At 42.4% G+C, this 23,355-nt stretch overlaps 2 protein-coding genes across 3 annotated transcripts in view; one reads left to right on the forward strand and one right to left on the reverse strand.

The window, feature by feature from the left end:
• POLG (DNA polymerase gamma, catalytic subunit) overlaps nt 1-12,091 on the forward strand; it is a 47,501-nt gene extending 35,410 nt beyond the window's left edge. The window contains exons 18-23 of the mRNA XM_067471451.1: nt 1,955-2,201; nt 2,283-2,405; nt 4,336-4,504; nt 5,999-6,207; nt 9,671-9,831; nt 11,616-12,091. Of these exons, the coding sequence (XP_067327552.1) occupies nt 1,955-2,201; nt 2,283-2,405; nt 4,336-4,504; nt 5,999-6,207; nt 9,671-9,831; nt 11,616-11,680 (974 nt within the window). The 3' untranslated portion in view covers nt 11,681-12,091. The remainder of the gene's footprint in view (nt 1-1,954; nt 2,202-2,282; nt 2,406-4,335; nt 4,505-5,998; nt 6,208-9,670; nt 9,832-11,615) is intronic.
• Nucleotides 11,479-23,355, reverse strand: part of FANCI (FA complementation group I) — an 81,397-nt gene continuing 69,520 nt past the window's right edge. For both annotated transcript variants that reach the window (XM_067471449.1, XM_067471450.1), the window contains exons 33-38: nt 22,903-22,959; nt 22,078-22,137; nt 18,219-18,290; nt 18,025-18,120; nt 14,371-14,496; nt 11,479-12,143 (exon numbers count right to left, since the gene is read on the reverse strand). In XM_067471449.1, coding sequence (XP_067327550.1) covers nt 12,078-12,143; nt 14,371-14,496; nt 18,025-18,120; nt 18,219-18,290; nt 22,078-22,137; nt 22,903-22,959 — 477 coding nt within the window. In that variant the 3' untranslated portion in view covers nt 11,479-12,077. The remainder of the gene's footprint in view (nt 12,144-14,370; nt 14,497-18,024; nt 18,121-18,218; nt 18,291-22,077; nt 22,138-22,902; nt 22,960-23,355) is intronic.

Here is a 23,355-nt window from a genome sequence, read left to right on the forward strand (position 1 = left end):
TTCCCTAAGCCGCTCCTCATAGGGCTTGTTCTCCAGACCCTTGATCATTTTAGTCGCCCTCCTCTGGACACATTCCAGCTTAGAGTCAATATCTCTCTTGAATTGTGGTGCCCAGAATTGGATACAATATTCCAGGAGTGGTCTAACCAAAGCGGAATAGAGCATGGGGAGCATGACTTCCCTAGATCTGGACACTATGCTCCTGTTGATGCAGGCCAAAATCCCATTGGCTTTTTTTGCCGCCACATCACATTGTTGGCTCATGTTTAACTTGTTGTCCACGAGGACTCCAAGATCTTTTTCACACGTACTGCTCTCAAGCCAGGCGTCACCCATTCTGTACCATCTAGGTTGTTAAGATTGTCTGGAGGCGCCCTGCTCTCGGTCCCACCGACCTCTCAGGCGCGCCTGGTGGGGACGAGGGACAGGGCCTTCTCGGTGGTGGCCCCTCGACTCTGGAACTCTCTCCCACTGGAGATCTGCCCCCTCCATTCTGTCGTTCAGAAAACGGGTGAAAACCTGGCTATGGGGTTTGGCTTTCAATGAGTGAATCAATATTTCTGTGATCGGATAGATGACGATGAATGATGGAGCAACGAATTCACTATGACGACTGACCATTGTTATTATGTGATTGCATTTTGCTGTTTTAACGTTTTAATTGAATATGTTATATGACGTTTTTAATGATTGTTTTGTGATTTTATTGTTGGAAACCGGCCCGAGTCCCCCGATAGAGGGGAGAAGACCGGTATACAAAATTGCTCAATAAATAAATAAATATATACATACAATACTACCTGGTAGGCTGTTAGGAATTGTGGGAGTTGAAGTACGAAACACCTGGAGGGCCCTAGTTTCTTAACGAATAGTAAAAATAACTCTCACATGTCATTCATAGTCAGAAATGAGCAATTACAACAATATCATCCTTAAACTGCTGAACTTGCTGACTGAAAGGTTGGCGGTTCGAATCCAAGGAGCAGGGTGAGCTCCCACTGTTAGGCCCAGCTTCTGCCAAGCTAGCAGTTTGAAAACATGCAAATAATAATAATAATAATAATAATAATAAACCTTTATTTATACCCCGCTACCATCTCCCGCAGGACTCAGTGCGGCTTACAAAAGGCTGAGCCCAAATACATCATAAAAACATAACAACAACAATACAACAATAAATAACTCCTAAATGTGAGTAGATCAATAGGTACTGCTTCTGCAGAAAGACTGCTCCATGCAGTCATGCTGGCCACATGACCCTGGAGGTGTCTACAGACAACACCGGCTCTTCGGCCTACAAATAGAGATGAGCACCAACCCCCAGAGTCTGACACGACTAGACTTAATGTCAGGGAAATATTTATCTTACCTTTAATCCTAAAAATCCACGGATGATCGAAATGTTCTGAAACTTGGCAGGCTTTTCATAGAATCATAGAATCATAGAATCAAAGAGTTGGAAGAGACCATCCAGTCCATCCAGTCCAACCCCATTCTGCCAAGAAGCAGGAATATTGCATTCAAATCACCCCTGACAAATGGCCATCCAGCCTCTGCTTAAAAGCTTCCAAAGAAGGAGCCTCCACCACACTCCGGGGCAGAGAGTTCCACTGCTGAACGGCTCTCACAGTCAGGAAGTTCTTCCTAATGTTCAGATGGAATCTTCTCTCTCGTAGTTTTAATTGTAAACATTGCCTACAAGCTCTAAAAATGGCAGAGAAATGAGACTTGAAATTTTCCCCATTACCGCTAATGGAACACATGTCAACAAAACAATTACGAAGCTTCGGAGATTCGGATTACGAAATGAGGCCGCTCTGAATAGTTACGAAATGAAGCAGGGGCCATCCGAGTCTCTGAAATGAGTTACTAATTGGATTTCTGCCCCTTCACATATCTCTGTTGCAGAGATACACACATGCCTCCTGTTGTTGTTTTTCCAATTTCATCAAAGGCTGCACCGCTTTTGGCTGGATGACTCTCCAGGGGAAGAAGGCCAACGGCACAGACCTGCACAGCAAGACGGCCTCCACCGTAGGGATCAGTAGGGAGCATGCCAAGGTGTTCAACTACGGGCGCATCTATGGGGCAGGGCAGCCCTTTGCGGAGCGCCTTCTCATGCAGTTCAACCACCGCCTGACCGAGCAGCAGGCCAGCGAAAAGGCGCGCCAAATGTATGCTGCCACAAAGGGGATCCGGAGGTGAGTCTTCCTCTGACTTACGAGGAAAATGTTTTGTTGCTTCGCTGCCCTTTTTTTCAGTCCCTATTCTATTTCTTTTAGGTGCCACCTGTCTGAAGAAGGGGAATGGCTGGTCAAAGAGCTGGGCATCCCCATGGACAGGGCGGAGGATGGCTCCGTGTCCTTGCAAGATGTGCGGAGGATCCATAGAGAAGTGGGGAAACGGTAAGGAGAGACAATTTCAACAGAAAGGAAGAGACCATGAAAATGAACAAAATCTGGCTACCAGTATTAAAAAAACTCTAAAATTACAACAGCAAAACAACAGAGAGGAAACAACCAGGCACAGATTAACACCTCCCAGCAAGAGATTTTCCCAGGCTCAGGCAGGCCTTCAAATGCTAATGAAGGTGATCAGCTGAAACATTCACACCTAGCTGCAGCAGAGAAGAGCTCCTTGCCCCACCCCAGCCATTCCACAGATATATAAACCCATTGTCCTATTTCCAACAGACCTCACTACCTCTGAGGATGCTTGCCATAGATGCAGGCGAAACGTCAGGAGAAATGCCTCTAGAACATGGCTCTATAGCCCGAAAAAACCCACAAGAACCTGGTAAGGAGAGACGTCCCTTTTTCTTCTGGATTCTCCACTGGTTCTTTTATCGATAACACATTTAAAATAAGCTTGATTCAAGTCCTGTGTCAAATTCTTCTAAATACCGTATATACCCAAGTCGAGTTTTTCACCCTTTATTTAGACTGAAAAATCCCCCCTCAGCTTATACACAAGTCAGTTATTTATTATTTTACTCTATTTATTATTATTATTATTATTATTACATTTATATGATTTTACTCTATTATTATTATTACATGTATTTTAATCTATTTATTATTATTATTATTATTATTACATGTATTATTTTAATCTATGTCTTGCTGAACATCCAGTTCTGCTCTTATACTCGAGTCTGTTATTATTATTTTACTTTGTTATTTTTATTATTTTTATTACATGTATTATAATACTCTATTTATTATTATTATTATTATTATTATTATTACATTTACATGATTTTACTCTATTATTACATGTATTTTACTCTATTATTATTATTATTATTACTACATGTGTTATTTTACTCTTTGTCTTGCTGAACATCCAGTTCTGCTCTTATACTTGAGTCTGTTATTTATTATTTTACTTTGTTATTATTATTATTTTTATTACATGTATTATAATACTCTATTTATTATTATTATTATTATTATTATTACATTTACATGATTTCACTCAATTATTACATGTATTTTACTCTAATTATTATTATTATTATTATTATTATTATTATTATTACTACATGTATTATTTTACTCTTTGTCTTGCTGAACATCCAGTTCTGCTCTTATACTCGAGTCATTTATTATTTTACTTTGTTATTACTATTTTTAGTACATATATTATTTTACTCTATTATTATTACATTTGCATGACTTTACTCTATTATTATTACATGTATTTTATTCTATTTATTATTATTACATTTACATGATTTTACTCTATTATTATTATTATTATTACGTGTATTTTACTCTATTATTATTTTTACCTGTATTATTTTACTCTATATCTTGCTGAACATCCAGTTCTGCTCTTATACCTGAGTCATTTATTATTTTACTTTGTTATTATTATTTTTAGTACATATATTATTTTACTCTATTATTATTATTTACATGACTTTATTATTATTACATATATTATTTATATCTTGCTGAACATCCAGTTCTGCTCTTATACTTGTCATTTATTATTTTACTTTGTTATTATTATTATTATTATTAGTAGTAGTAGTAGTAGTAGTAGTAGTACATGTATTATTTTACTCTATTATTATTTACATGACTTTATTATTATTACATATATTATTTTACTCTATATCTTGCTGAACATCCAGTTCTGCTCTTTTGCTCGAGCCATTTATTATTTTACTTTGTTATTATTATTAGTAGTAGTACATGTATTATTATTATTATTATTATTATTATTATTATTATTTACATGATTTTTACTCTATCATTATTACATATATTATTTTACTCTATATCTTGCTGAACATCCAGTTCTGCTCCTAAGTTCTTCCTCTTGCAGGTCTAAAAAGAAGAAGTGGGATGTGGTACGCCAGCGCGTGTGGAGCAATGGCACAGAATCGGAAATGTTCAACAAACTGGAAAGCATTGCCATGTCAGACTCGCCTTGCACACCTGTTCTGGGCTGCCGCATCAGCCGAGCATTGGAGCCAGCGGCTGTCAAGGGTGAGGTGAGAGAGAGAGATCCCTTGATAACGAATCCTTTTTTTGATTTATCATGTCATCAGCAACCAGACGATTGTATTACATTTCTACTAGAACAAAACAAACAAACAGATAAAAAAACACAAAATTTGCAAACTTGGTAGTTGATTAGATGTCCTTTGACCAGTATCTGGCCTCTTGGAGTGCCTCTGGTGTTGCCACAAGGAGGTCCCCCATGGTGCATCATGTGGCAGGGCTCAGGTTGCATTGCAGGTCAGTGGTTGGCTCTTCCCCCCACTCGCATGTCGTGGACTCCACTTTGTGGCCCCATTTCTGAAGGTTGGCTCTGCATCTCGTGGTGCCAGAGCGCAGTCTGTTCAGAGCCTTCCAAGTCACCCAGTCCTCTGTGTGCCCAGGGGGGAGTCTCTCATTTAGTATCAGCCATGGATTAAGGTTTTGGGTTTGAGCCTGCCACTTTTGGACTCTCGCTTGCTGAGGCATTCCAGCGAGTGTCTCTGTAGATCTTAGAAAACTATGTCTTGATTTAAGTCATTGACGTGCTGGCTGATACCCAAACAAGGGATGAGCTGGAGATGTCTCTGCCTTGGTCCTTTCACTACTGGCTGGTACTTACCAGCGGATGTCAGGTGGTGCAATACTGGCTAAGCAGTGTCATTTCTCGAGTGGTGTAGGGCGCAGACACCCCGTGATAATGTGGCATGTCTCATTAAGAGCCACATCCACTGTTTTAGCGTGGTGAGATGTGTTCCACACCGGGCATGCATACTCAGCAGCAGAGTAGCACAGCGCAAGGGCAGATGTCTTCACTGTGTGTCTGGTTGTGATCCCCAGGTTGTGCCAGTCAGCTTTCGTATGATATTGTTTCTAGCACCCACTTTTGCTTGATGTTCAGGCAGTGCTTCTTGTAGGTCAGAGCACGGTCCAGAGTGGCTCCCAGGTATTTGGGTGTGCTGCAATGCTCCAGTGGGATTCCTTCCCAGGTAATAATCCTCAGAGCTCCGGATACTTGTCTGTTCTTAAGGTGAAAAGCACATGTCTGTGTTTTAGATGGATTAGGGATCAGCTGGTTTTCCCTGTAATAGGCAGTAAGGGCACCTAGAGCTTCAGAGAGCTTCTGTTCCACCATCCCACATGCTTGAGCTTCTGTTCTACCATCCCACATGCTTGAGCTTGAGCGGTGATGGCGTGATCATCAGCATAGATGAAACTCTCTGTCCCTTCTGGTAGTGGCTGGTCATTTGTGTAGATGTTGAACATGGATGGAGTGAGCACGCTCCCCTGAGGCAGGCCGTTATTCTGGCCATGAAAGCCTTCGACCACACAAGGGATAGTTTACTATAGCGGGTCATTTATTCCACAAACACATCAAAGCAGCAACATAGGAAGTCATATAGCATAGTTTTTATAGGTTTGCTGCATGGTAATCAATAGGTGATAGAGCTCGCATTGAATCAAAATAGTCAGAAGAGGATGTGTTTACCTTACTGTTTTTATTTCAGTTTGTCACCAGCAGAGTGAACTGGGTGGTTCAGAGCTCAGCCGTGGACTACCTGCACCTGATGCTTGTGGCCATGAAATGGCTCTTTGAGGAGTACCGCATCGATGGGCGCTTTTGCATCAGCATCCATGACGAAGTGCGCTACTTAGTGCAGAGCGAGGACCGCTATCGGGCAGCTCTGGCCCTGCAGATCACCAACCTCCTGACACGGTAAACGCTCCTCCAGTTCTTCTTGTTGTTATTCGGATTAATTTTACTCCACTTTCCCCAAAAGAGACTCAAAGTGACTACCAACAAAGGATTCCTCCAGGCAGGAAGCAGCCAGGCTTTGAAGCTGCAAGGCCATACACTTCTAAGAATAACTACTTATGACATTTCGAAGACTAATGTTATAGGCCAGGCATGGGCCAGCTAACACCTCCCTACAAAGGATTCCCCCAGGCAAGAAGCAGCCAGGCTTTGAACCTGCAAGGCCATTCAATGCTGAGTAACTACTTATGACGTTTCAAAGACTAATTTATAGGCCAGGCATGGGCCAGCTAACACCTTCCAACAAAGGATTCCCCCAGGCAGGAAGCAGCCAGGCTTTGAAGCTGCAAGGCCATTCAATGCTAAGAGTAACTACTTATGACGTTTCAAAGACTAATTTATAGGCCAAGCATGGGCCAGCTAACACCTTCCAACAAAGGATTCCTCCAGGCAGGAAGCAGCTAGGCTTTGAAGCTACAAGGCCATTCAATGCTAAGAGTAACTACTTATGACGTTTCAAAGACTAATGTTAGAATTCAGGCATGAGCCATCTAACACCTCCCAACAAAGGATTCCCCCAGCTTTGCAACTTTGAAGCTGCAAGGCCATTCAATACTTATGACATTTCAAAGACTAATGTTATAGGCCAGGCATGGGCCAACTAACACCTCCCAACAAAGGATTCCCCCAGGCAGGAAGCAGCCAGACTATGAAGCTGCAAGGCCATTCAATGCTAAGAGTAACTACTTATGACATTTCAAAGACTAATGTTATAAGCCAGGCATGGGCCAACTAACATCTCCCAACAAAGGATTCCCCCAGGCAGGAAGCAGCCAGGCTTTGAAGCTGCAAGGCCATTCAATGCTAAGAGTAACTACTTATGACATTTCAAAGACTAATGTTATAGGCCAGGCATGGGCCAGCTAACACCTCCCAACAAAGGATTCCCCCAGGCAGGAAGCAGCCAGGCTTTGAAGCTGCAAGGCCATACAGTGCTAAGAATAACTACTTATGACATTTCAAAGAGTAATGTTAGAAGTCAGGCATGGGCCATCTAACACCTCCCAACAAAGGATTCCCCCAGCTTTGCAGCTTTGATGCTGCAAGGCCATTCAATACTTATGACATTTCAAAGACTAATGTTACAGGCCAGGCATGGGCCAACTAACACCTCCCAACAAAAGATTCGCCCAGGCAGGAAGCAGCCAGGCTTTGAAGCTGCAAGGCCATTCAATGCTAAGAGTAACTACTTATGACATTTCAAAGACTAATGTTATAGGCCAGGCATGGACCAGCTAACACCTCCCAACAAAGGATTCCCCCAGGCAGGAAGCAGACAGACTATGAAGCTGCAAGGCCTTTCAATGCTAAGGGTAACTACTTATGACATTTCAAAGACTAATGTTATAGGCCAGACATGAGCCAGCTAACACCTCCCAACAAAGGATTCCCCCAGCTTTGCAACTTTGAAGCTGCAAGGCCATTCAATACTTATGACATTTCAAAGAGTAATGTTATAAGCCAGACATGGGCCAACTAACACCTCCCAACAAAGGATTCCCCCAGGCAGGAAGCAGCCAGACTATGAAGCTGCAAGGCCATTCAATGCTAAGAGTAACTACTTATGACATTTCAAAGACTAATGTTATAAGCCAGGCATGGGCCAACTAACATCTCCCAACAAAGGATTCCCCCAGGCAGGAAGCAGCCAGGCTTTGAAGCTGCAAGGCCATTCAATGCTAAGAGTAACTACTTATGACATTTCAAAGACTAATTTATAGGCCAGGCATGGGCCAGCTAACACCTTCCAACAAAGGATTCCCCCAGGCAGGAAGCAGACAGACTATGAAGCTGCAAGGCCTTTCAATGCCAAGAGTAACTACTTATGACGTTTCAAAGACTAATGTTAGAAGCCAGGCATGGGCCAGCTAACACCTCCCAACAAAGGATTCCCCCAGGCAGGAAGCAGCCAGGCTTTGAAGCTGCAAGGCCATTCAATGCTAAGAGTAACTACTTATAACACTTCAAAGACTAATGTTATAAGCCAGGCATGGGCCAGCTAACACCTCCCAACAAAGGATTCCTCCAGGCAGGAAGCAGCCAGGCTTTGAAGCTGCAAGGCTATTTAATGCTAAGAGTAACTACTTATGATATTTCAAAGACTAATGTTATAGCCAGGTATGGGCCTTCTAACACCTCCCAACAAAGGATTCCCCCAGGCAGGAAGCAGCCAGCTTTGAACCTGCAAGGCCATTCAGTGCTAAGAGTAACTATTTATGACATTTCAAAGACTAATATTAGAAGCCAGGTATGGACCAGCTAACACCTCCCAACAAAGGATTCCCCCAGGCAGGAAGCAGCCAGACTATGAAGCTGCAAGGCCATTCAATGCTAAGAGTAACTACTTATGACATTTCAAAGACTAATGTTGTAGGCCAGGCATGGGCCAGCGAACACCTTCCAACAAAGGATTCCCCCAGACAGGAAGCAGCCAGGCTTTGAATCCGCAAGGCCATTCAATGCTGAGTAACTACTTATGATGTTTCAAAGACTAATTTATAGGCCAGGCATGGGCCAGCTAACACCTTCCAACAAAGGATTTCTCCAGGCAGGAAGGAGCCAGGCTTTAAAGCTGCAAGGCCATTCAATGCTAATCAGGGTGGCCAATTGCAGCATTCAGACTTTCCCCAAACAGACAAGAGTTCTTTCTCCCACCCTGGACATTCCACAGATATATAAACCCCACTTGCCTAGATTCCAATAGACCTCACAGCCTCTGAGGATGCCAGGAGAGAATGTATTATATGGGTCTTCTTCACCAGGCATTGGCCAACTTGGGCCTTCTTGGTGTTTTGGACTTCAACTCCCACCAGTCCTTACAGCCTCAGGCCCTTTCTTTTTTCCCCTCAGCCTCTTAAGCAATACAAGCAGGTGTGCATGTAGCTTAGTAGCCCTCAGACTGAGAGAAACGCCTCAGTGAGTGAGGCATCAGTCTGAGAAAGCCCTCATTGTGAGGTAGGCCTCAGTGTGAGAGAGGCCTCAGTGGGAGAAATGCCTCAGTGTGAAAAGGAAAGGGCCTGAGGCTGTTAGGAATGGTGGGCATTGCAGTCCAAAACACCTGGGTAATAGTATGAAAGCTGAGAGAAACGCCTCAGTGAGTGAGGCATCAGTCTGAGAGAGCCCTCATTGTGAGGTAGGCCTCAGTGAGAGAGGCCTCAGTGGGAGAAATGCCTGAGTGTGAAAAGGAAAGGGTCCAAACACCCAAGCTACAGGGTGAAAGATGTCCAGAATGCAATCGTGTGTGCAAGCGTCAGCAAATAGGAAGGTTTGAACTCTCTCCTACTGAACAAAGAACATTCAAAGGACACTTTTGACTCCAAGGCTTAACTTAAACAGATCTGCAATGTATGTTCCTTTTTTCTAGATGCATGTTTGCCTATAAGCTAGGCCTCCAAGACCTGCCTCAGTCGGTGGCCTTTTTCAGCGCTGTGGATATTGATCGGTGTTTACGGAAAGAGGTGACGATGGATTGCGTCACTCCATCGAACCCAACAGGGATGGAGAGACGGTACAGCATCCCGCAAGGTGAGTACAGGAAGTCTGACTTGGCCACGGTTGTCCATGCTCTGGTTACATCCCGTATAGACTACTGCAACGCTCTCTACGTGGGGTTGCCTTTGAAGACTGTCCGGAAGCTCCAGATGGTCGAGTGGCAGCCGTGTTGCTAATGGGAGTGGCAAACAGGGAGCCCACAACTTCTCTGTTGTGCCAGCTCCACTGGCTGCCAGTCTACTACTGGGCACAATTATATTAGCACTATAAAGCCCTAAATAGTTCTGGCCCAACTTACCTGTCTGAACGCATCTCCCCTTATGAACCCTCCAGGACGTTAAGATCGTCTGGGGAGGCCTTGCTCTCAATCTCACCTTTATCACAATTATGTCTGGCAGGGCCTTCTCAGCGGTGGCCCCTTGGCTATGGAATGCCCTCCCAAGGGATATTAGTTTGGCCCCTTCCCTTCCCTTGGGTTCTGGCCCAACTTACCTGTCTGAACGCATCTCCCCTTATGAACCCTCCAGGACTTTAAGATCATCTGGGGAGGTCCTGCTCTCGGTCCCACCTTCATCACAAGTACAGTTGGCAGGGATGAGAGACAGGGCCTTCTCAGTGGTGGCCCCTTGGCTATGGAACGCCCTCCCCAGGGATATTAGATCGGCCCCTTCCCTTTTAACGTTTTGAAAGCAGGTCAAGATGTGGCTCTTTGAGCAAGCGTTTGCAGACACAATGTAACGGACATGGAGAAAAAGGGAACGACTCGACGATGTTATTGGACAACGCTTTTAACTAGGAGACTCAAATTGATATATGTTTTTATTGATATTGATTGTTTCAAATTGTATTTTATGTCTTTGATATTGACTGTAAACGGCTCCGTGTCACCTGTGGGCTGAGAGGGGCAGTATATAAATGTAGTAAACAAATAAATAAGTAAGTAACTTTTGCTGGGTTAAACGAGGGAAGGCATACTGTTTTTAAATTATTTTAATTCTGCCAATGTTCAATCCTATTTTAATGTTTTGCATGTATTACGTGTTTATTGTTGGCTGCTTTGAGTCTCCTTTGGCAGAGAAAAAGTGGGGTGTAAATATAAAAAAAATAACAATAATAACGATAACAATACTTACTGACATAAGGTACACATTTGCCCCCTTCTGTCCCTTCAGTGTCATGGGGAAATAATAATTCCTATGACCAAGAGAAGGGTTTGGTGGGCACTAAACCTTAAGTTTTGGAGTTGTAGTTTACCTACATCCAGAAAGCACTGTGGACTCAAACAATGATGGATTTGGACCAAACCTGGCACAGATATACTCAATATGCCCAAATGTGAACACTGGTGGAGTTTGGGGAAAACAGACCTTGACTTTTGGGAGTTGTAGCTGCTGGGATTTATAGTTCACCTACAATCAAAGAGCATTCTGAACCCCACCAACGATAGAATTGGGCCAAACTTTCCACACAGAGCCCCCATGACCAACAGAAAATACTGTATTTTCTGATGGTCTTTGGCGACCCCTCTGACACCCCCTCGCGACCCCCAAAGGGGTCCTGACCCCCAGGTTGAGAAACACGGATCTAAAAGGTTCTGAAGCTGTCTGGTCAGACGCAGAAACTACCATATGTGCGATTCACAGTTGACCACGATGGGAAAAATAATGTGTATGCAAGTCATTTACAATGCAGCCTTGTTTGTTTATTGACATTCACTTAATAAGAAGTGCAACACAAATGTGCGAATTCGGGAAACTCCCCAAAAAAAGGTTTTATGTCAAAGGAATATGATCTCTTCCTCTCTTTCTCTTCCCCAGGTGATGCTTTGGATATATACCAACTCCTCAAAATCACCAAGAGCTCCTTGGAGAAAGAAAAATAGGGTTTCAGATGTTTCAAAGCTAAAATGTTACATATTGGCTCAGGAAATCCTTCCGCCATCAGACTTTTAAGCAGCAACCAGCTCCATTCTCCGTTGGATTCTTTTCACTGTCAGAATATCAAGAGGAAAGTGGAAAACCGACAAATGAGTTCAACTTTAAAGGCAAATTCTCAGCTTTTCCCAAAAAGGAAGGGCTGCGCTTCAATTATGCTCCGCAAGTGCATTATAGAACAGTTGTAAGCAGACTAATAGTTGTGTTAGCATTCAGGGAATCCCATGGAACTGAAGGCACTAAGCTGGAAACTTTTATAATTCACCAGTGATAACATTCCCAAAGGGGAAACAACTTTTGTTTTTTTGTCAGGACAAAACCATAACTTGATCCAAATAAAAGCTCTTATTTTTTCCGTCGCTTCTTCTTCTTGGGTTCCTGGCTGGTGTCCGACTGCGCCGAAGCGGGATGCTAAAAGAAAGAAAACAGCACACTGTACACAAACTTGTTGTTTTGAGGAAACACTTACTTGCTTTGCCAGGTCGGCAGTTTCCCATTACTGGTTGCTCCCTTAGGGAAGTGGTTCTCAATAGGCCTGGGCGGTTTCGTTTCGTTAATTCGTAATTCGTTAATAATTCGTTAATTTTTCCATTTACAAAACGATAACAAATCATTCTGGAGCAATCATTAAAAAAAACGAATTTTTAAATAGTTTTGTAAATGCTTCGTATTTCATTATTGTGTTCGTTTCGTTATTGTTCTGAGGTCGTTTTGTTATTATTTCCGCATGTCTGGGCCAGTTTTATGGTTTAATTAGTGAAATAAAATTATAATATCGCACCAACAGTCAAGAACAGAGGGAGAGGGAAGCTTCAGAAGTTTTTGGAGGTTTTTTAGCGAATTTTGCGGTCGCGTCCGCCATTAACGAATCGATTCGTTATTGTTTCGGAAATCGATTCGTTATTTTTTTTTTACCATTTTTACCATTTACGAAATTTCGTAAATATCGAACTTTTTAAAAGGAAAATTTTGTAATTATTTTAAATATCGAAACAAAAAAACCCCCCAAATACAAAACGATTTTAGAAACAAATTTTTGCATTGGTACCCAGGCCTAGTTCTCAACATTCCTCATGCCGTGACCCCTTAATACAGTTCCTGATGTCGTGGTAACCCCCAACCACAACATTATTTTGGTTGCTACTTCATAACCATACTTTTGCTACTGTTATGAATCATAATGTGAATATCTGATGTGCAGGATGTATTTTCATTCACTGGTCCAAATTTGAATACTGGTGGGGTTGGGGGGATTGATTTTGTCATTTGGGAGTTGTAGTTGCTGGGATTTATAGTTCACCTGCAATCAAAGAGCATTTTGAACTCCACCAACAATGGAATTGAACCAAATTTGGCACACAGAACTCCTCCGACCAAGAGAAAATACTGGAAGTGTTTGATGTGCATTGACTTTGAGTTTTAGAGTTGTAGTTCACCTACATCCAGAGAGCACTGTGGACTCAAACAATAATGGATCTGGACCAAACTTGACACTGATATTCAATATGCCCAAATGTGAGCACTGGTAGAGTTTGGGGAAAATAGACCTTGACATTTGGGAGTTGTAGTTGCAGGGATTTATAGTTCGCCTGCAATCAAAGAGCATTCTGAACCCCACCAGCAATAGAATTGGGCCAAACCTCCCAACAGAACCCCTAGGAACAACAGAAAATACTGTGTTTTCTGATGGTCTTTGGTGACCCCTCTGACACCCCCTTGTGACCCCCACAGGGGTCCCGACCCCCAGGTTGAGAAATGCTGCCTTAAGGTGAGATCTTATTTTCAGGGAGAGACAGAGAGGATAATAATAATAATAATAATAATAATAATAATAATAATCTTTATTTGTACCCCATACAAATATAACAACATAGCAATATAAAATTACAATAGGCACAATCACAATGACAACGGGCGAGCTACATGTAATGGATAAAAGAAAGGCTGATTAAAAACTCAGGCAAGATAAGACAGAAACAGATTATTTGCGGAGAAGAGCTCATTATAGTGGAGGTCGTGGAACCAAGCTTTCCCACAAGTGGGGGGAGATGTCACTATTTAATGTAGCTGTTGTTATTAACTGCTTACAGACTTTCATACAATCATAAAATAATAGAGTTGGAAAACAGCTGTACGTGTGAAAAAGATCTTGGTGTTCTCGTGGACAACAAGTTAAACATGATGTGGCTTATACTCGAGTATATACGGTAGTTTCTCTGCTTAATTTCCCAGCATCTAGGTAACTGAGCATCTTAAGAACTCCCAAGAGGTTGCCAAGTTAAGGTAAAGGTTTTCCCCTGACTTTAAGTCTAGTTGTGTCCAACTCTGGGGGGTGCTGCTCATCTCTATTTCTAAGCCGAAGAGCCAGCGTTGTCCATAGACACCTCCAAAGTCACGTGGCCGGCATGACTGCACGGAGCACTGTTACCTTCCTGCAGAATAGGTATTAACCTACTCACATTTGCATGTTTTTGAACTGCTAGGTTGGCAGAAGCTAGGACTAACAGTGGGAACTCACCCACTCCCCAGATTCGAAACTGCGACCTTTATCATATCTATTAGAGATTGCTAATAGGTACAATTTTATACGGATATCGCTAGAAGAAGGATATTTCTCCCAGTTAGCATGTCTGCTCACCTGGTCATTGTCAGGTTCATTCTCGGCATCATCTGCATCCTGTTCCTGTAGCGCACTCTCCACTGTCGAGACATTGATGCGGAAGTCCCGGGAGGTACTCAGTTTCATATACTGCATCAAATTTACCTGCAGCATCCAAAAAAAGAGGGCCAAAGTTTACACCACTATGTAACAAAATTTGCAAAATGTTCTGTTCCTGGTTTGAAAAGTGTTAAAGGTAAACCTAGGTCATGTGGCCAGCATGACTGCATGGAGCGCCACTACCTTCCTGTTGGAGGGGTGCCTATTGAAGAGGCGGGGGGCAGGGTACAGTTCCACCTTGTCTTGAGCATATGTCATCAGTTGAGGACCCCTCCCCAGTACAAACTGCCAATCTGGGCCAGAGTGAAGAGAGAGGGGGGCAGGGGTCGGTTCCACCTTGTCTTCTGTGCTATGCTTTTTTTAATGTGTCATCAGCAACCATACCATTGTATTGCATTTCTAACAGAACAAAACAAACAGAGGTGCCAGAGCGCAGTCTGTTCAGCGCCTTCCAAGTCGCCCAGCCTTCTGTGTGCCCAGGGGGGAGTCTCTCATTTGGTATCAGACATTGGTTGAGGTTCTGGGTTTGAGCCTGCCACTTTTGGACTCTCGCTTGCTGAGGTGTTCCAGCGAGTGTCTCTGTAGAGCTTAGAAAACTATTTCTAGATTTAAGTCGTTGACGTGCTGGCTGATACCCAAACGGGATGAGCTGGAGATGTCTCTGCCTTGGTCCTTTCACTATTGGCTGCGACTTCCCGGCGGATGTCAGGCGGTGCAATACCAGCTTAGCAGTGTAATTTCTCCAGTGGTGTAGGGCGCAGGCACCCCGTGTGCCGTTACGCCCAGACGCTTTAAAATAAAACTTTGATGTGCTGCTATCTATGTCTGGGTGAAACTGCTGGGGACTTTCTTTAGGCAGATTGAGCTTTCTTGAATAATTGAGTCCACTTCAAGAAACATTAAACAGGGTATTTATTCTCGAAGTCCTGGTAGACTTGGTTCCACTTATCAATATTACAAAACAATCAATGAGTAATAAACTCCATCTATATTAATAAATTCTATCTATATTCAATTGTTCCCTATCTATGACTCAAACTCAATTACTCTATCTATCTATCTATCTATCTATCTATCTATCTATTATCTATAGGTCTCAATTAAACTAAATTAAACTAAATTAAACTAAATTGTTTTTACAATGGTATCTTCTGAGGTACCTGTCTGCCAACAGCACATCATGGATTCTTCCTTAAGGCTGAAGGGGCAGGGAGACCTCCAAAATGGATGCTTCTACCCTGGAAACAGGGACAGGTCCAAAGAGCTACTCTTTGGCCAATTATTGCAGAGGGCCTGAAAACTGGCTTTCCTGCCTCTGGCTGCTAACTTTTTAGGCCTTTGCAGAGGCTGCAGCAGCCTAGGAGAAAGGCAAGGGGCAACCAATTTAAGCAACCCAAAAAGGCAATAAACCCAGTCTCCTGTGAGACGGGACACCCTGTGATAATGCGGCATGTCTCATTAAGAGCCACATCCACTGTTTGAGCGTGGTGAGATGTGTTCCACACTGGGCATGCATACTCAGCAGCAGAGTAGCACAGCGCAAGGGCAGATGTCTTCACTGTGTCTGGTTGTGATGCCCAGGTTGTGCAGTCAGCTTTCGTATGATATTGTTTCTAGCACCCACTTTTTGCTTGATGTTCAGGCAGTGCTTCTTGTAGGTCAAAGAACGGTCCAGAGTGACTCCTAGGTATTTGGGTGCGCTGCAATGCTCCAGTGGGATTCCTTCCCAGGTGATCTTCAGAGCTCGGGATGCTTGTCTGTTCTTGAGATGAAAGGCACATGTCTGTGTTTTAGATGGATTAGGGATTGGCTGGTTTTCCCTGTAATAGGCAGTAAGAGCACCTAGAGCTTCGGAGAGCTTCTGTTCAACCATCTCAAAACTCCCTGCTTGAGCGGTGATGGCACGATCATCAGCATAGATGAAGCTCTCTGTCCCTTCTGGCAGTGGCTGGTCATTTGTGTAGATGTTGAACATGGATGGAGCAAGCACGCTCCCCTGGGGCAGGCCATTCTTCTGTTACCGCCATCTGCGTCTCTGGCCCTGGAACTCAACAAAAAAGCTCCTGTTTTGTAGCAGGTGAGGCAGGTGAGGTGGTCGTCCTTTGTGATATTATACATTTTTCTCAGGAGGAGGCTATGCTAATAATATAATACAATATAGTATAATATTTATATTATAATGTAATGCAATGTATCTCCTGGGTATTTCATATTCCTGTTAAGTACAGCTGCCAGGATAACACTGGCCAAAATATGGAAACAAAAAGAAACCCCAACAATTGAAGACTATAGAAGGACGACATCACCACCAAGCGTTAATTGGATTCTTTGAAGACTATGGGAAGTCTATACACAGGGGACGGGATTAAGGGTGATTCACATTTATGTATAGTACGTTCTCTGCTTTGTCTTTGATTTCTTTCCCCCCCTTTTTTGTCCTTTCCTCTTCTTTCTATTATCTACCTCTTATTTTAAGTTTGTAAAAGAAAATTTGCACAGTAAAAAGTATATTAAAAAAAATAATGTAATGCAATATAATACTAATAATAATATATTATAATTATATTTTTGTATGACATGCAATATGACTAATAATATTACAATGTAATGGTATAGTACAATATAGTAATATTTAATACTGATATTGTACTATGCTAATAACATAATATATTGTATATATCTTGTAAGCCGCTCTGAGTCCCCTTCGGGGTGGCATATAAACGTCGTAAATAAATAATAAATAAATATTGATCTACTCATACTTGCATCTTTTCGAACTGCTAGATTGGCAGAAGCTGGGGCTAACAGTGGGAGCTCACCATATTGATCTACTCATACTTGCATCTTTTCGAACTGCTAGATTGGCAGAAGCTGGGGCTAACAGTGGGAGCTCACCATATTGATCTACTCATACTTGCATCTTTTCGAACTGCTAGATTGGCAGAAGCTGGGGCTAACAGTGGGAGCTCACCCCGCTCCCCATATTCGAACCGGCAATTTGCAAGTTCAGCAGCTCAGTGGTTTAACCTGCTGCACCACCAAGGTGCCCATGAAAAGTGTTACGTGACCTTGGAGGTGTCTACGGACAATGCCGGCTCTTCGGCTTAGAAATAGAGATGAGCACCAACTTAATGTCAAGGGGAAACCTTTACCATTTTCTTACCATCTGCACAGGGACTTGGGACAGCTTACAAAGCACACAATGGTACCATACACAATATAAAATACGATATATCAACATTAATGGTGGTGTCAGAGAGAGTAGGGCCTCTCCAGATGCTCCTAGGCATTGGACAGGTTGGTATATAATAATAATAATAATAATAATAATAATAATAATAACAACAACAACAACAACACTTTATTTGTACCCTGCTACCATCTCCCCAAGGGACTCGGTGCGGCTTACATGAGGCCAAGCCCGCAATACACCAATAAACAAAACATCAATAAAATAAAACATCAATAAACAATCAAAACAATGAGGAGATCAATTGATTGCATTAGTCTACTCTAGTTGGGAGTAGCCAACCGGGATGCCATGACTTCAAAAGCATTAATATGGAATGTTACCTTGGACTTTTTGGAGAGATGGATCAGAAAATTCTCGTATTGTTCTATTGCGAAAATCAAGTTTGGGATTGGCTTCGTCTCCCGCAAGACTTTGGCCTATATAGAAAAAAGGGAAAATAATGTAGTTAAATTGGTTTTGTTTTGGGTTTTTTTTGCTAGAGATCTGTGCACATCCTTTAAACTAAAACACTTACCACGACAGTAGAAACTTCTGCTGATATCTTCTCCTTCTTTTTCTTTTCTGCCGCAAAACTTACGCTTTCACTCTGGAGGGAATAGAGAGAGCAAGAGTGAGAACTCTACAGAAGTGCAAGAATACAAAATATAGCAAAATAGCAAAATGTGGTTGCTGTGTCAATATTCTCTCTTAGGGTAGCTCAGTGGTCCACTTGAAGCCCCATTTCTAAAGGTTGGGTTCTGCATCTCGTGGTGCCAGAGCGCAGTCTGTTCAACGCCTTCCAAGTCGCCCAGTCTCAACCACTGATTGAGGTTTCGGGTTTAACCTGCCACTTTTGGACTCTTGCTTGCTGAGGTGTTCCTGCGAGTATCTCTGTAGATATATTGTCGAAGGCTTTCATGGCCGGAATCACTGGGTTGTTGTAGGTTTTTCCGGGCTATATGGCCATGTTCTGGAGGCAAATTGCCTCCAGAACATGGCCATATAGCCCGGAAAAACCTACAACAACCCAACACATTAAATAAATTGGTTATTTCTCTCCTAAAGTCCCACAAGAGTTTAGATTCTCATCAACGGTCATACAGATGTATAAACAGATGATACAGAATAGTGTTTCTCAACCTGGGGGGTCGGGACCCGGGGGGGGGGGTCGTGAGGAGGTGTCAGAGGGGTCGCCAAAGACCATCGAAAACACAGTACTTTCTGTTCGTTATGGGGGTTCTGTGTAGGAAGTTTGGTCCAATTCTAACGTTGGTAGGGTTCAGAGCGCTCTTTGATTGTGGGTGAACTATAAATCCCAGCAACTACCCAAATCTCAAGGTCTGTTTTCCCCAAACTCCACCACTGTTCACATTTGGGCATATTGAGTATCCATGCCAAATTTGGTCCAGATCCACCACTGTTTAAGTCCACAATGCTATCGAGATGTAGTTGAACTACAACTCCCAAGCTCAAGGTCAATGCCTGTGATGAAGTGTAAAATTTTATCTACAGTTATGTATTGTTATAGATTGGTCTTTGTAAGGGTAAGTATATAATGTTGCATAATATTGGGGGATGGTAGCCAGCTTAGCTCGCTTTGAGCTGGGTTGCTATGGAGATAGGGGCGGAGCCAACTGCCACTTGGCAGAGCAGCCATTTTAAAGCAGTCAGTCTGTGGTCGGTGAACTGCAGAGGTGGCTGGTTCTGCCGTGTGTGGAGAACCAGTGAGGAGTCTGTAGTCAAAGAACTACAGGGGAAGGCTGATCCTTTGGTATTAAGAATCAGGAAGGTTTTGGCTTTGAGCCAATAGTTTAGATAAGTCAAGTGACTTATTTATATTAAAAATAACGGTTGTGGAAAAAGAGGGGAAGCCCTAATAAGCATCTTTATTGTAACAGAACCATCATAAAGAAATAATAAGCGTGTGGGTTGTTGTAGGTTTTTCCGGGCTATATGGCCATGTTCTGGAGGCAATTTTTCTCCTGATGTTTCGCCTGCATCTATGGCAAGCATCCTCAGACGTAGTGAGGTCTGTTGGAAGTAGGAAAAATGGGTTTATGGACCACTCTCACAACCACCATGTCAGACTACACAGAGAAGCCATTGAAATCCACAAGCATGTGGACAATTTCAACAGAAAGGAAGAGACCATGAAAATGAACAAAATCTGGCTACCAGTATTAAAAAACTCAAAAATTACAACAGCAAAACAACAGCCTGAGATCTTTTCAAATTTTTTAATTTCTTTCATTACTTCAATTACAGAATTCTCCATTGAACCTATGAGGACTACTGCGTCGTCTGCATACAAATTTATTTTTATTTCTTCTCTATCTATCTTATATCCTTTTATGTTTTTGTTTGATCTGATTAGATTAGCAAAAGGTTCTATCGCTAGTGCAAAGAGAAGGGGGAAAGAGGGCAACCTTGTTTGGTTCCGCTTTTGATTTCAATAGTTCTAGAATTGGATCCGTTTACTATCACTTCAGCTAGATTATACAGTTCCTTAATTACTCCACATATCTTTTTTCCTAAGTTACTCTCCTCGCATAAGTTAGCCAAATAATTATGATTTATTGTATCGAATGCTTTGTAAACATCTAATTTTATTAGGAGTAATTTTGTTTTCTCTCTAGTTGCATGGTCAATTATATTTATGATATTTCTAATTGGGTCCGCTATCTTTCTTTTTATAGTAAAGCCGTATTGATCTTCCTCAATTAGAGTGGGTATTACCTCTTTCAGCCTATTAGCTATTATTTTTGTGAAAATTTTGTAGTCCACGTTGCATAAAGTAATAGGCCTATATGAGTTGGGGTCAGTCCCCTCTTTGTTTGGTTTTAAAATTGTTGTAATTTCGGATTTTTTCCATGTTTCTGGAATTAGTTTATTTTCCATGATTTCATTATATAGTATTAGTAAATTAGGGGTGACTTCCTTTTGAAAAATTTTATAGAAATTTGTAGTGAGCCCATCGGGGCCTGGTGAAGAGTTTATTTTTAATTTCTTTATTACCTCCTCTATTTCATTGCTAGTGATGATCCTGTCCAGTGTTGCTTGGGATAGAGGGTCTAATTTTTTTTTGGAGTAGTCCTTCCGATTTCACTGTATCCTTACTCGTGTACAGCTTTTCGTAGTAATTGGCCATTATTTCCTTTAGGTCCTCCTCACTTGTTTTTATTTGGCCCATCTCGTCTTTCAAATTAAAGATTTTTGTTTTCCCTTGTTTCTTTTTTAGGAAATTTGCTAATTTCTTTGTGTTATTTATGGAGTTTGTCTGAAAGTCGTTCTTGACCCAGATATATTTCTTTGTACTTTCAATTTCCTCCAGGTTTTCTAGTTGTTTATTTAACTCTATCCATCTCTTTTCCCCCCCCCACTGTTTGGTCTTTTTGAAATGATTGGAACGCTTCTTCTACTTCAGACCTCAATTTCCTTAATCTTTCATTTTCTCTTTTATTTATTCCCTTCTCGATTGTTATACACTTTCCTCTAATTACTGCCTTGAAAGCATCCCAAACTATGTTTTCTTTCATTCCAGGGGTTCTGTTTAAGTTAAAATACTGAATAATTTGTTCATTTATCTCTTTCCTGTCTGACTCTTTATAAGCAACTTTTGGGTTAAATCTTTGGCAGAAAAAATGAAATGCAAAGAGATAGAATGGGGGACAATGAGGCCTGGCCCGAGAGCAGTACGTGTGAAAAAGATCTTGGAGTCCTCGTGGACAACAAGTTAAACATGAGCCAACAATGTGATGTGGCGGCAAAAAAAGCCAATGGGATTTTGGCCTGAATCAAGAGGAGCATAGTGTCTAGATCTAAGGAAGTAATGCTACCCCTCTATTCTGCTTTGGTTAGACCACATCTGGAATATTGTGTCCAATTCTGGGCACCACAATTCAAGAGAGATATTGACAAGCTGGAATGTGTCCAGAGGAGAGCGACTAAAATGATCAAGGGTCTGGAGAACAAGCCCTATGAGGAGCGGCTTAGGGAACTGGGCATGTTTAGCCTGAAGAAGAGAAGGCTGAGAGGAGATATGATAGCCATGTATAAATATGTGAGAGGAAGCCACAGGGAGGAGGAGGGAGCAAGCTTGTTTTCTGCTTCCTTGGAGACTAGGACGGGGAACAATGGCTTCAAACTACAAGAGAGGAGATTCCATCTGAACATTAGGAAGAACTTCCTGACTGTGAGAGCCGTTCAGCAGTGGAACTCTCTGCCCCGGAGTGTGGTGGAGGCTCCTTCTTTGGAAGCTTTTAAGCAGAGGCTGGATGGCCATTTGTCAGGGGTGATTTGAATGCAACATTCCTGCTTCTTGGCAGAATGGGGTTGGACTGGATGGCCCATGAGGTCTCTTCCCACTCTTTGATTCTATGATTCTATGATCTTACCTGCACATAAGTGATGAAGGCATAACACTGGGGGGTCAAGTGGGAACCAGAGAGTCTGACCTGCAGAACAAAGGATGTTACTGTTGTCCAGAGAATTCCCTTCCTTCCGTAAGGTAAAGGTAAAGGTTTCCCCCAACATTAAGTCTAGTCGTGCCCGACTACGGGAGGTGGTGCTCACCTCCATTTCTAAGCCAAAGAGCCAGCGTTATCCATCGACGCCTCTAAGTGTCAGACTGTAGGATCTATATTTATTTATTTCCTATATTTATATCCCGCTCTTCTCTCCCCCAAGAGAACTTACATTTCAACAGTAAATAACCACTCACAAGCCGGCTTGCTTTGAAATGGATATATTGCTGCTTATATCTCTGCAGCAAAGAAAGACACTACTGACTTTTTCCCCACCACCACTTCCTTTTATACACCTTTCCTGCCCGTCTCCCCTCTTCTCAGTTTCCTTATTAGAACTTGTTGCTTCACAAGTTCCACAACATGGTTTCCAGCACCCTCAGCTGGCTTCAGAATGTCACAGAGAGAATTGATTCAGTCAAGATGATTCAGTCAGGATGGAGCGCCATTACCTTCCTGCCGATTATTGATCTACTCACATTTGCATATTTTCAAACTGCTAGGTCAGCAGAAGCTGGGACTAACAGCAGGAGCTCACCCCACTTCCTGGTTTCAAACCACCGACCGTTCGGTCAGCAAGTTCAGCAGCTTGGTGATTTAACCCGCTGCGCCACCAATTGCACCACCTTCCATAGTGATGACAAAAAGATACACATTTATTAGGCACCGAGTTACATTATGATATATAACACTCACCAGCTTTTCAAACCGTCCTGGGATCCCCGCCGTTGTGCTCCGACACACCTGGAGATACTAGGAGAGTAATGCAAGAGAATATGGTGTGTGAGCTACTGAATGGCCGATGCCACCATGTGTGTGACCCCAGACTAGACCCCGCCTTCAGGACCATTTTTATATGATATTTAAACGGCAAAATGGCACTACCTAAAAGAATCCCATACTTTATGTGACTGTGGAGCAGAACAGACAACTCTGCTTCTGTATGCTTGTCCATTGTGCCCTGCCTCATGTACAGAGGAGGAATTGTTGGGGGCTACAGACAATGCTGTTGCTGTTGCCCGTTTTTGGTCAAAAAATATTTAGCCGCCTGCATACCTTCTATTTTATCAGTTTTATATTAATTTATGCAATACTTTTGATACTAAATAAATAAATATGATATTGAGGAGGAAGTAATTCCCACCTGGA

Source organism: Anolis sagrei, chromosome 9 (genome assembly GCF_037176765.1).
Source record: "Anolis sagrei isolate rAnoSag1 chromosome 9, rAnoSag1.mat, whole genome shotgun sequence".
NCBI classification, from domain to species: Eukaryota; Metazoa; Chordata; class Lepidosauria; order Squamata; family Dactyloidae; genus Anolis; species Anolis sagrei.